Source organism: Acomys minous, assembly GCF_964271855.1.
Source record: "Acomys minous genome assembly, chromosome: 13".
Lineage (NCBI taxonomy): Eukaryota > Metazoa > Chordata > Mammalia > Rodentia > Muridae > Acomys > Acomys minous.
The window spans coordinates 111289592-111303451 of NC_140495.1; the positions used below are offsets into that span (position 1 = coordinate 111289592).

The 13860-nt window shown below is 53.5% G+C and overlaps 1 protein-coding gene across 2 annotated transcripts; it reads right to left on the reverse strand.

Moving 5' to 3' along the window:
- Positions 1 to 1562: 1562 nt before the first annotated feature.
- Positions 1563 to 12559, reverse strand: LOC311582044 (H-2 class II histocompatibility antigen, E-S beta chain-like). 2 transcript variants are annotated; one of them, XM_084754740.1, is made up of 6 exons: positions 12396 to 12559; positions 4630 to 4899; positions 3441 to 3722; positions 2592 to 2702; positions 2176 to 2199; positions 1563 to 1881 (listed from the first exon to the last, which is right to left on the reverse strand). In XM_084754740.1, the coding sequence occupies exons 1-6, from the start codon at positions 12493 to 12495 to the stop codon at positions 1868 to 1870; spliced, it is 801 nt and encodes a 266-aa protein (XP_084610866.1). In that variant the 5' UTR covers positions 12496 to 12559; the 3' UTR covers positions 1563 to 1867. The 2 variants fall into 2 exon arrangements, with proteins under 2 accessions (XP_084610866.1, XP_084610865.1); XM_084754739.1 differs by having other exon boundaries at positions 4630 to 4914.
- Positions 12560 to 13860: the final 1301 nt, after the last annotated feature.

The window sequence follows — 13860 nt, forward strand, 5'->3', positions numbered from 1 at the left end:
ACTGACAGGACTGAGCTGGGAATTCACTCTTTTCTTTCAACTTCAACTTCTCACGGTTCTTACCTCAGTCTCTGGACTCTGCTTCTGACCTCGGTCCTGCCATACAGCAATCAACAGTGAGTGATGTCAAGTGTGTTCATGACATGAATGCTCAGAGTAGCAGCTCCTTCAGTAAATGCTCTGCACAACTGTGGACCTGACCTCGAGCTGCGAATACTACAGGCCTGGAGTGGGACCTGTGACCCCACTGCCAGGGAGGCAGAGCCTGGACAACCAATCAGTGGGGCGCAGGGTCAGTGAGGGACTCTGCCTCAAAAGGAAGGCAGAGGTGAACACAGGGAGACACACTGAGTGCATCTCCACCTTCCATGTGCATGTTCACACGTGTGCACACTCACAGCACACACACTCACTCACACACACACACACAGAGGCATAAAAGGCATACAGTATAGCTTTAGTATCCTGTGAAACCAGTCTTTAATTTTGATATTTTTCTTTTTGCTCTTTTGAATTTAAAATATTTTATTTATTAATGTGTGTGCACGCACACCCCCGTGTGTGTGTGTGTGTGTGTGTGTGTGTGTGTGTGTGTGTGTGTGTCTGTCTGTCTGTCTGTCTGTCTGTCTACCTGTCTCCATGTGTGCCATCACTTGTGTTTGGGGGTCAGAGAACAGCCTTGCGTAGTTGTATCCTCCACCTCTGTGTGGACTCAGGAGTCATTCTGAGGTCTCTAGGATTGCCCAGCAAGCACTTCCACCCCCTGAGCCGTCTCCCTGCTCCTCAGATGTTTGTTTCCTATAAACTTTCCCCAGGAAACACATTTCCCTCAGGAAATCCCCTACCAGCGCATTGGCTTTGCAAAGTCAGTTTTGCTTGGCTCCTTTCTTGGATAAACTTGAATGAGCTTTGGACACTAACTCAAGCTTTCTTTAAAGTATGTGTCGTTGTGTGGAGGACAGAGCTCAGGTGTCCAGACTCTGGCTCATCAGGTGGCGCCCATAGCAGAACCTTCCAGATTCCCATCCAGTGCCAGAGCCTTCCTCTTCCCAGCCAGCTGCTCCATGGAGCAAAGGACAGAGCTTGTGGACTCAGGACATCACCTCACTGTGTTCTCGCCCTCACTGTGACAAGGACACAGCAGCACCTCCCTCCTCGGACACAGCTGCTCACGGACTTCCCTTCTGTGTGCCTCAGCGACTGTGTGTGCTCTGATTATGTGCGGAGTTTTCAAACTGAATCTAATTCAGAAAAATATTCTAATTAAATAATGTATTAAAATTGATTTTAAGCCTGGCATGGTGGCGCACGCCTTTAATCCCAGCACTCAGGAGCCATAGGCAGGTGGATCACTATGAATTCGAGGCCAACCTGGTCTACAGAGTGAGTCCAGGACGGCCTACACAGAGAAACCCTGTCTTGAAAACAAAACAAACAAACAAAAATAACCCTGAATTTATTTCTTTCATACCGTCCCTCAGCTTCACGGGCACAGAGAGCATCGCACACTGAGCCCTTTCTTTCTCTTTAAGGTTTCTTCCCCCTTGAAGCTGTGAAGCAGGTGGTTTTCATTCTTTATTTATTGATAAAACATAAGAAAGCACATGACAGCAGACTGGCTCAGAGCACCAGGCAAAGGGCGGGTGACAAAAGGAAGGGACACAGGTGAGGAGAGGGGCCTCTGTCCTGGGCTGCCAGGCCAGGCCAGGGGCTGAGCAGCCATGAGGGAGCACAGGTCTGCAGGGCCCAGAGCCAGGAGGAGCCAGGTGCTGGGGAGCATTGTCCATGGAGGACTTTAATCCAAGCAGGATTTGGCTTCTTGCCATAAGCATGGGAGCGCACCTCCCATCAGCCTTTGCAGCTCAGCTCAGCCCAGGAGTCCTGCAGAGCACAGAGGACACTGTGTTAACAGACCTAACTCTGCAGTGGCTTCTCTGAGCACCTCAGGCCTCTCCTGCCAGCGCGGCCATGAGCAGAGAGGAACTTCTCACGCCCAGAGTCCACACTGCCTCAGAGCACAGGCCTTCAGTGATCGCGGGAGCACGGCTCAATGCACACTGCCTGGCCAGACCCTAGGATCTAAATGTCCCCAGCGTTCCTGCCTGGTGTCCATCAAACCCAGCCCCACACTACAGGGAAAGCACATCTGTCTCTGAGAAGACTGAACGGCCTTACCTGTTGGCTGAAGTCCAGACTGTCCTAGAAAAGAGAGAGTAAAACAGACACGTAAATCCAAGGAGACAGATCTGTCCCCAGACGCAGGTCACAGGCTGGGAGCTGCCACCCCAGGTTCCTCTGGTACCACAGCCCACAGCAGCCATGACAGAGACGATGGGGCAGAGGGAGAGACCCAGGAAGCTTAGGTCACACACAGTGCCCAGCGGCTCTTCCTCTGTCCTCAGTTCCCAAGCCAGAAGCGCCCTGACTTTCCCATCTACACATTCTCACCCCAAGGGTTCGGCCCAGTGACTACAGACTGTGGGGCTCAGAGTGCATGGAACCCTGCAGGCACAGGCCAGTGACGCCCTGAGGACAGAGCCAAGGCTCTTCCCAGAAGTGCTATGGAGGCCCGGCCACCACCAGGCTCTTACCTTTCTGGTTCCTGAAGTAGACGAACAGCCCAGCTCCAAGGAAGAGCAGACCCAGCACAAAGCCCCCGACCCCGCTCAGCATCTTGTTCTGTGCGGACGTGGACCGCGCCCCTGGGAGGGGAAGGCAGGTTGGGGTTTTTTCATATCAAATCCCATTTCCCTCTTGGGACCCCTGAGAGTGGAGAATTGAGACCGAGGGAGAAGCCAGGTCTACAAGGGCTGGAACCGAACATTCCAGGTGATGCTGACACAGCAATCAAACATGAGAGGCTCAGGGCATGAAGAGACTGAAACGTGGCCGCCCTGTGCTGAGCTGACAGGAGCTGCTGAGCTCTGAGGGGGACAGCGCTAAGCAAAGGCACAGCTGAGACTGGACATCCCCGAGGTCAGCCATGGCCCTGCGCTGCTCCTGGTCCATCCCTGTCGTTAGCAGCAGCAGAAACACAAGCCAGCCAGAGGCAGAGGCTGCAGCATGGCCATGCAGCTCCCAGGACCCGTGATGTCACTGGCAGGCTCAGAAGTGTGTATGGTGACATAACTGCTTCCCAGGGGCAAAGGCGCTTGTAGAACCGTCATACATGTACCATGTTAACTATGCTGAAGGAGAGGACAGCACAGAACCAGTGCTAATACTGTGTGGGCAAAGAAAGCTGATTGGCAGGGATAAGCCACGCCCCCTCCCTCGTGGGCGGGGATTCGTAGGGTCAGAGAAAGCTGACTGGCAGGTGTAAGCCGCACCCTCTTCCTGGTGGGCGGGCATTCAGTGTCAGGAAAAGCTGAATGGCAGGGGTAAGCCACGCCCCCTCCCTGGTGGGCGGGGATTCGCAGGGTCAGGAACTTCCCACTCACTCCACTCCACTGTGACAGGGCTGCTCAGGCTGGGATGCTCCACCTGGCAGGTGTAAACCTCCCCACTCTGAGGAACCGTCTCCAGCATCACCAGGCTCTGGTAGGTCCAGTCTCCATCCGGGATCAGGCCAGTGGACACCACCCCAGTCTTCTCCTCCTGGTCGTTCCGGAGCCATCTGACTTCAATGTGGCCAGGGTAGAAGCCACTCACAGAGCAGACGAGGAGGTTGTGGTGGTCCAGGGGCTGCGTCTTTGCCGGGTACACAGACACCTTGGGCTCAACTGGAGGAGGAAGGGAGGTCAGAATGAGTCTCGAGAGCTAATTAGGCTGCGGACTTGCACCATCCCAACCTCCCCATCACTGAGGCTCCAGTGAGATCCAGTCCACAGCACCCGATCTTTGGTCACTGTCACCGTGAGGCAACCCAAGGCCAGAGGGAAAGTCCAGGACACACTGTGGACCTGAGAGGAGAGAGCAGCCCTCACACCGGGGTCCGGTTGAAGCCCCTGGCTAACAGGGAAGGTTTCCCGCAGAATCAGTAGCTGCTGTGGCCGCTCTGTGTCCCCAGCTGTGACCTACAGTTTACCGTGGATCTCAGCAGATCCCACTCCAGGGAAGAGATCAAGGCTAAGTCCTTTGTGCAGCACTAGGGGCTCCTGGGTTCCCCTGCACCCAAGGCGCCTGCACAGCCACCTCGTGTGTCTCCCTTGTAAAGAGAGAGGAAAAACAAGAAAATTCCTCAGGAAACGCTGAGCTGTAAGGTGAGAGTCGAGCACTGCATATGGCTGGGGCCAGGTCACCCAGGGCCTGAGGCTCGCACCCCGGCAGGTCTCCCTCTGTGCTGCTGTCTCTGCGGGAAGCTCGGCTGTGGGTCTTTAATTCCCTCTGTCCAGCGCCTCCTCCTTAAGCTTAAAGTGTCTTTAATACACTTTTCCCTCCACCTCACGGTCCTGTGCAGCCTGGACTTTCTTCTCTGGGCTGCAGCTAATCCGCAGTTAGTGGCGCTGCTGCCCCCGTGGAGGGTGAGTTTGTGCCCAGCGCCCGAGTCAGATGACTTAAGCCACATGCAGCTCCAGGGACCTCGGCAGCTCCTGCGCATGCGCACACTGCACCCCTGCGGCTCCTGCGCATGCGCACACTGCACCCCTGCGGCTCCTGCGCATGCGTACACTGCACCTGCGCTCTCACCTCTGCGCTGCACAGTGAAGCTCTCCACGACCCCGTAGTTGTGTCTGCAGTACGTGTCCACCCTGGCCCGCTTCTGCTCCATGTAATCCTTCTGGCTGTTCCAGGACTTGTCTATGTCCCGCCCCAGCTCGGTCACCGCGCGGTACTCGCCCACGTCGCTGTCGAAGCGCAGGAACTCCTCCCCGTTGTAGATGTGTCTTTCCAGAAACCGCACGCGCTCGGTGCCGTTGTAGAAATGACACTCGGATTTAGCATATTGCAGGAACCGAGCTGCGGAGACAAGAACTGTTTCTTCTCCGAGTCCCCGAGTCTCCTCAGCGCCTTAAAGTGACCTGAGATCGCCCTGCCCACTTCTGACGTCACCGTGACCCACCAGACAGAAGGACACGCGCCCCACCCCAAGGGGACAGTGACAACTGTGTAAATGAGGGAAGAGATGGAGCCTGGGCGCCCAGCACACACACACACACACACACGCACTCATACAAACACACAAACACACGCACGAGCACATACACACACGCACTCATATAAACACACACATATACACACAAACATGCACAAGCACGCGCGCACACACAAACACACACATATGTGCGCACAAACACACATGCACATGCACACATGCGCGCACACGCACACACATATATATGTGCGCGCACACAAATACACACACATATGTGCACACACACAAACACATGCATGAGGGCCCACACACACATGCGCACACACATACACAGATGCGCACACACATGCACGCATGAACACACAGGCATGTGCACACACATGGATGCATGTGTGCACACACATAAGCACATGAACACAACCATGCCCATATATGCATGCATACACATACACTCACACAAGCACATGCACGCTTACATACACAAATACACACACACATGCACACACACAAATACACACATACACACATGCACGCACCAACACACATACACACATGCATGCACACACAGACATACATAAGCATGTGAACACAAACACCCATACACACACATGCACATCCACACATATACTAGCACACAAACATGCACACATGCACATACATGCACATGCACACAAAAGGCACATGCACACATGTACACATGTGCACACACATGCACACGCACACACCTGCGCACACACATACACATGTACACACATCTGCACACACACATACACACACACAGTTATTTAACCCTCATCATGACCTCGAGATGTGCAGTAGACAGAGTGGTTAGTTGAGTATTTTATCTCCCACTGGATTCTTCTGGGGTTTTTTTTACCTTAAAATGAATTTTTTTTCATATACTATATTCTGTGTGTGTGTGTGTGAGGTTACTGCGTGTGAGGTTACTGCATGTGTGTGTGTGACGTTACTGCGTGTGTGTGTGTATGTGTGTGTGAGGTTACTGTGTGTGTGTGAGGTTACTGTGTGAGTGAGGTTACTGTGTGTGTGTGAGGTTACTGCATGTGTGTGTGAGGTTCCTGTGTGTGTGTGTGTGTGTGTGTGTGTGTGTGTGTGGTTACTGTGTGTGGGAAAGACTGTAAGCTCTGTCACAGGTGGAAGCCGTCTTGGTGGGCTTTCCCCTTGGGACACCCCATGGATACCTGTGACAGACTGAGTGGAGCCATCCTGGGCCTGGAATTCAGGAAGCCGACCTGGGAACCCCACGTGGACTGTTGTCTTTCTAACCGACCCTCAACGAGAGAAGGCAACCGCCCTTCACACACGGGACTCAGGCAGGCAGCGAGGAGAGAGCTGCAGCAGGTTGAGACTGAGCTTGAGCACACGTGGATCAGCGAACAGGCTGGACCAGTGCGCAGGCCAGAGACACCTAAGGACCCGTCCCGTGGAATGGATACCGGAAGGTTCACTCTTTTTTCCCTTTAACCTTTTTTCCCTCCTGTGTAAGATAGTTGGGTTGTATAATAAAGTTTAATTGTCAAGAAACAGAGCCTACAACTGCGTGTGTGTGTGTGTGTGTGTGTGTGTGTGTGTGTGTGTGTGTGCGCGCGCGCGCGCGCTCAGGGCTGAGCATTTGGAACAGACAACCAGCTCCTCCCTGGGGAAGGCCATCTCCCCCTCCCCAGCACTCCTCAGTCGCAACCCCGTGGGCTTCCCTGTCACACACGCTTGGTCACCGCAGTCTCCCTGCTCAGTTCCAGGTGGACGCTGCAGCTCTAAGGCAGGAGGTTTAACAGACATGACTCCACAGACAGATAAGGTAAAATAGTTACACAAGGTCTTCAGAATCCCAGAGACCTCCAGAATATGGCATTTAAAGATGTGTCTGTTGTTTTAAAGGTTCTTTGACAACGAGACACGTTAACTCCTGGCAACACCCAGTCGACCTCAGAGAAGATGACGAGCATCACAGAGCCTCCTTATGGAGACGGCTTCACGTGTGGCAATGACCACTGGGCAAATTTTCCTTGTTTCGGCCACAGACAGAATTCTGCCTTAACACGGTCAAGCTTGGACGCAGGCCGACTCTGCCAAGACAGGGTAGACAAGCCCTCCATAGTTCCCGCCTCACAAACACGTCTGTCAGATACCCTGGGCCAGAAGCTGACGATGGTGCTCCAACGTTACAGAGAGTGTTGGGTGACTGTTCAGGCAGCAAACCGTCTCTGTCATTTTTTCATGGCGGACTCTCACCTGCACTTCCTGTTTACTCAGATTATTAGTTTTATTCCTGCTCAAGTCTCTGACCGGGTTGAAGACCAGATAGTTTAGTTTTACAATTAAGATTAGTTGTTTAGGGGCTAAGATGTTCTTAGGTCTAGAGAGATGTTTTAAGTTGATAGAGATGAGACAGGATAGATATTGATTTACATTCTGAATTTTAGACGCACCAGGATAGGAAAGATGTTTTTTCAAGGTTGCCAAATACAGATAGCCAAAACACTGTGAATGTAACATTAATATAATTCCTGATTGTTTAGTGGTTCTTCTTGTTGTATGCAGTTTATTTATGTGTAATAATATAAATGCATATGTAGAAATATAATTTAAAAAAAAAAACAAACAAACAAACAAAAAGCTCCAAGGGGGAAATGACCCTTTTGGTATAAACTTGAGGACAGGACAGTCCTGTCCCAGGCATCCAGGAGGAGCTGGTGTTGGGGTGCAGAATCAGGACACCTCCCAAAGAGCAGCCCCCGACACATGCATCCCTTGTGTTCCAGAGGCAGAGGAGGCGGTGGGGTGGCCGCTCCCTGACCCCACACCTGCCCACCTGGAGCTCAGCGGGAAGCCAGCGCTCAGCAGCTCAGGACACACCACACCTGCCCACCTGGAGCTCAGCGGGAAGCCAGCACTCAGCAGCTCAGGACACACCACACCTGCCCACCTGGAGCTCAGCTGGAAGCCAGCACTCAGCAGCTCAGGACACACCACACCTGCCCACCTGGAGCTCAGCTGGAAGCCAGCACTCAGCAGCTCAGGACACACCACACCTGCCCACCTGGAGCTCAGCTGGAAGCCAGCACTCAGCAGCTCAGGACACACCACACCTGCCCACCTGGAGCTCAGCTGGAAGCCAGCGCTCAGCAGCTCAGGACACACCACACCTGCCCACCTGGAGCTCAGCGGGAAGCCAGCACTCAGCAGCTCAGGACACACCACACCTGCCCACCTGCAGCTCAGCTGGAAGCCAGCACTCAGCAGCTCAGGACACACCACACCTGCCCACCTGGAGCTCAGCTGGAAGCCAGCACTCAGCAGCTCAGGACACACCACACCTGCCCACCTGGAGCTCAGCTGGAAGCCAGCACTCAGCAGCTCAGGACACACCACACCTGCCCACCTGCAGCTCAGCTGGAAGCCAGCACTCAGCAGCTCAGGACACACCACACCTGCCCACCTGGAGCTCAGCTGGAAGCCAGCACTCAGCAGCTCAGGACACACCACACCTGCCCACCTGGAGCTCAGCTGGAAGCCAGCACTCAGCAGCTCAGGACACACCACACCTGCCCACCTGGAGCTCAGCTGGAAGCCAGCACTCAGCAGCTCAGGACACACCACACCTGCCCACCTGGAGCTCAGCTGGAAGCCAGCGCTCAGCAGCTCAGGACACACCACACCTGCCCACCTGGAGCTCAGCGGGAAGCCAGCACTCAGCAGCTCAGGACACACCACACCTGCCCACCTGCAGCTCAGCTGGAAGCCAGCACTCAGCAGCTCAGGACACACCACACCTGCCCACCTGGAGCTCAGCTGGAAGCCAGCACTCAGCAGCTCAGGACACACCACACCTGCCCACCTGCAGCTCAGCTGGAAGCCAGCACTCAGCAGCTCAGGACACACCACACCTGCCCACCTGGAGCTCAGCTGGAAGCCAGCACTCAGCAGCTCAGGACACACCACACCTGCCCACCTGGAGCTCAGCTGGAAGCCAGCACTCAGCAGCTCAGGACACACCACACCTGCCCACCTGCAGCTCAGCTGGAAGCCAGCGCTCAGCAGCTCAGGACACACCACACCTGCCCACCTGGAGCTCAGCGGGAAGCCAGCACTCAGCAGCTCAGGACACACCACACCTGCCCACCTGCAGCTCAGCTGGGAGCCAGCGCTCAGCAGCTCAGGACACACCACACCTGCCCACCTGTCCTCCTCAAGCGCCTCACACACACCGCGCAGAACACAGCACGTCTCCCTCAGCCTCCTGTGTGGCCTGCGCTGCCCCTGGGACCCCAAAGAGGAGAAACAGATGCCACCCTACACCTGAGAAGGGCAGGGACAAGTCGGAGAGGGGCGGAGCTTCATTAACAGGGACCTGCAGTGACAGGAGAGGACAGAGAAGCACACAGAGGAGAGGCAGAGGAGGAGGGAGGTGGCTGCACATGTCAGGGGAGGGGCACATGTCAGGGGAGGGAACACCTCCTGCCAGCGCTGAGCTCAGAACAACAGAGCACAGGCCTGAGGGCAGCAGGTGAGAGATGTGACGTGGGGACCAGGAGGAGCCCCAACTCAAACACATGGGCTTGATGGGAGCTTTCTGAGGTTTTACTACTTCCCACGGGGGAAGTTTCTAGAAATTGAAAGCATGATCCCAACACTGACCCATAGTCAGATGCAGAGAAGTCACAAGACAGATCATTTAAAAAAATCAGAGGCTAACTGTGACCCCAGGGAAAGGTGAGGGTGTGTCTCCCTCTGGTGGGTCAGTCAGTGTGTGAGCTTCTGCAGTCTTAATAGATAAAGATGGAGGCAAGTGTGTGGCTTTTATTTTTCATATTTAAGCTAAGTCTGAAACCTTACAAGAGAAGCAGACACATTCAATCCCAGCACTCGGGAGGCAGAAGCAGGTGGATCTCTGTGAGTTCAAGGCCAGGCTGGTCTGCAAAGAGAGTCTAGGTCAGGCAAGGCTACACAGAGAAACCCTGACTTGAAAAATCAAAAGAAGAGAAGAAAAGTCAAATGAACGCAAGCACCAGACAATACCAATCGCACTGGATGCTCAGGATGAGGAAGCTCTTTGCATTTTGTGCAGCCATCACTACTCGTGAGTTTAAAATAGAGAGCTTCAGAAATGAATTACCCATCTCCGTGTTTGAGAAAACAGTGATAGGACTGCCTGGATTTTTATAAAAGGAAAAAATGGAACAGAAATGAGAGTTTCAGAAGCCATAAGAATAGTCTGTGTGAAAGACGATGGTGCAAGGGCAGGAGCCTGGGCTGTAGGAGGTGGCAGTGAGGGGAGAGGCAGTCTGGAAGCTTCTGTGTGTCCTTCCACACCATGGGGCAGCAGGACTAGTGCTTTACAGGGCTGCCCCTCCCAGTGCTCAGGCAGCTCTAGGTCAAAGGGCATCTCTTCCGCACTGCACACCTCAGCCACAACAGGCAGGCTCAGAGGCTTGTCCACAGCCCCAGCGTTTCAGGGTCACAGTTCTCAGCAGTGTTAACAGCCCCATCTTTTACCCCGTGTGCAGATCACAGACTCACTGTGTGTGATGTAGGCCTGGGTCATGACCCTAGAAAGAACACATCCTGAGGTGCAAAGGGAAGTCAGGCCCTTCCCATGGAACAGGCCAGAGAACGTGGGAGAAAAACAAAACACAGATATGTGCAAATCACAGACACTGAACAGGCTCTAACGCGTCCCAGAAGAGGCCTCACGTTCTCTAGAACAGCCCACAGACCCGCCCACCCTCTCCAAGGCTGTTTCCAGGTCTAAGAACCTCAGCCTTAGCTGCTATGTCCCCAGGAGAATCGCTACCCCACTGCCCAGCAGAGGTTCCGCACAGGAAGAGGCTGCACAGAGCCTGGAGGGAGGGAGGGAGAAGGAGGAAGCCTGGGTTCAGGTCACAGGTGCCCAGGCAGCCGCCTCACAGCCCGCAGAGCAAGCTCAGGGGTCCCCCTGTGACGCCCTCCCTGTGCCTCGACTCTGTGCTACCATCCCAGAAATCTTCCAATTGGATCCGCATTTCATGTTTTTGTTTAAAACAACAAAAACGCACATACAAAGTAGACCAGACATACACAGGGGCCTCTGGGGAGCCATAGTGTCCTCATGGTGGGAAGAAGGAGAGACCCCAGGGCAGACACACAGCTTTGCGCTGTCCAAACTGTCTTCCTCTCTTTGCTCATTGCCAAGATAGTAAGAACTTGGGTTTAAGGCATTGGCACTGAGTTGGTTAAGGTCCATGCTGGGCAGCCAATCAGCATCAGAGGCCACCAGCATCATCAGTTGCTGGGTAGAGATGCAGTAGGAAGGTCCCCTTCTGAAACTTGCAGTTCTCTTCATAAAAAGGATGCTGGGAGCCAGGCTGTGATGTCTCAGGCTTTTAGTTCCAGCACTTGGGAGGCAGAGGCAGCTGGGACTCTGTGAGTTTGAGGCCAGCCTGGTCTACATGGTAAGACCCTGTCTCACACCAATGACAGGTTAGTAGGACTGCATTTGGGGGACAGTGTGGCTATTGGTTGGTTGTTCCTGTCCCCCCCTCCCGCCATGGATGGTCCCACACCCGAGTGCATGTGGACAGCACCAGTTTGGCTATGACATCACAGATCTCCCTCTGACTCCCTCCCTGTGCCTCGACTCTGACACTTTCACAGAAGTCCTCTGATTAAATCAGTATTTCCCTTTTTTCTTTTGATTAAAACAACAGAAACATACATACAAAGTAGAATAGAAATACACATGTGAAAGTCTATTTGGGTGCCGTAGAGCTGGCTCAGAGGTTAAGAGCGCTGACTGCTCTTCCAGATATTCTGAGTTTAATTCCCAGCAACCATATGGTGGCTCACAGCCATCTATAATGTGACCAAATGCCCTCTTCTGGCCTGCAGGTGTACACGCAGGCAGAGCACTGTATACATAATGAGAAATAAATAAAAAATTTAAAAAAGAAAATTCTATTTTTAAGGAGAAACCTCTGTGTCTGGAGTAGCTCACACAGTGAAGAGAAGCCAAGTGTGAGAAGTTGATTTAACACCCAGATTTATCCATCCTCTGGGGCCCTGAGGGGAAATGACCAACGGTGGAGATTTTACTGGGAAGAACTTGAAAAGCAATGGCTGATGCTTGGCGCCTCTCACACAGATCTGAGAGCATGAACATCCAAGCTTCTATTCGGGGACACAGTTTGGGTTTCATATGAGCATTGAGGGTGGAAATAGGACATGGTGGGGAGTTTCGTCTGAAGACTGTGGGTGGTCACAGAAAACACCAGAACTTTCAAGGGACTTGGCCTGGACTGGAAGGGAGCTAGCCCCATCCTCCCCTACCCCCAGCAGCCCAGCACCTGAGGTGAGCACTTACCTTGATGGTCCCTGACCAGAGCCACGGGAGGGCTCAGCACCATCAGCGTCACCATCACAGCTGCCACACAGGGGCCTCTGGGGAGCCACAGTCGCATCATGGTGGAGAGGAGGAGAGAACGGAGGGCAGACAGACGAGCTTCACTTCACACCGTGGAAAGTGTCTCCTCTCTTAACTCATTGCCGAGATAATAAGAACCTGGATTCAAGACCTTGGCGCTGGATTGGTTAAGGTCCGTGCTGGGCAGCCAATCAGCATCAGAGGGCACCAGCATCATCAGTTGCTGGGTAGAGATGCAGTAGGCAGGTCCCCTTCTGAAACTTGAAATTCTCTATAAAGAGATACTCAGCCTAACCTGGTGCCCATGCCTCAGATCCCAGCACTGGGTCTCTGCGAGTTAGAGGCCAGCCTGGTCTACACGGTAAGACCCTGTCTCAAGCATACAAACAAAAAAAAGAACCAACCCCGTTGATGGCCCCACTCCCGCGTGCATGTGCACTGCAGTAACTGCACTCAGTGGGTTGTTAATTAAAACAACAACACAAAAAGAACAAGAAATGAAGTTGGGAGAGAGAAATGTTGGAAGGTTCCAGGGAAGTTGGAATACAGTAGTAAGTAGGGGTAGGACTAAATACATTGTATACACATATAACTTTTTCAAGGAATAAATACTATATTGTTTTTAATGGGATCATTTTGTTTCCTTTTTAAATCCCTGATACAGTTGCCCCTCAAACACCGGGATGTCAGTCACTCACAGCCTGAGCGCTGCGGGAGCGGTCTCCTCTCCCACACAAGGCTGTTGGGACAACTGTGGGCTTCAAGCTGTGTAGGAGCAAACTAGGTGGAAAAAAAAAGACTGTCACCAGGCACCTTTAGCCTGGCGCTTACTGCACCTCAGCTTAATGGGGTAGATGTCAAAATTGACTTCAGGGAAAGTCGCCACTGTCAGGAAAAGGCTGAGCTGCTGTGGCGGTCTCCTGGAGCAGCCTCCCTTGGTAACTGGTGACGTCACAGAACTCAGGCTCTTGATTGGACAGTGGAATCTGTACTTTTGCAGTTAGGGAAATCTCTGACAATCTAAGGGGAAATGATGGGTTAGCCATCGTGTGGTCCTGACTCAAGGGGCATTTCCAGCTCGCCCCCTGAACCGTTCCTGACTTCATGGTACCCCCAGAAGCACAGACGAGGGTCCCGGTGGTTACCCAGTCCTCAAGGGGAACTCTCCACGCAGAGGGGGCGTCCTGGGGAGACGAGGGTGGGGTCCTGGCGGGTTCCAGGCCAAGTCCCGAGAGCCCGAGACCCTGGCAGAGCTGATCCGGACGGAAGCAGTTCTTTGAGTCGGTGTGCCGCCTTGGGGATCTGTTCTCTGCAGCTTCAGGGGGGCGAGGCTCCTCTTCTGGCACTGGGAGACGAAGCCTGCAGGTCCCGTGAGGCAATCACTTCACTCACTGTGTAACAACCC

What these genes read in the sequence shown, in the direction of transcription:
- LOC311582044 (XM_084754739.1), bottom strand. Translation starts at nt 12,495, where the DNA reads ATGATGCGACTGTGGCTCCCCAGAGGCCCCTGTGTGGCAGCTGTGATG. An exon ending in TCTGGTCAGGGACCATCAAG is followed by an intron (nt 4,915 to 12,395) that starts GTAAGTGCTCAC and finishes GAGAAGAAACAG; the next exon opens with TTCTTGTCTCCGCAGCTCGG. An exon ending in CTACTTCAGGAACCAGAAAG is followed by an intron (nt 2,200 to 2,591) that starts GTAAGAGCCTGG and finishes TCTCTTTTCTAG; the next exon opens with GACAGTCTGGACTTCAGCCA.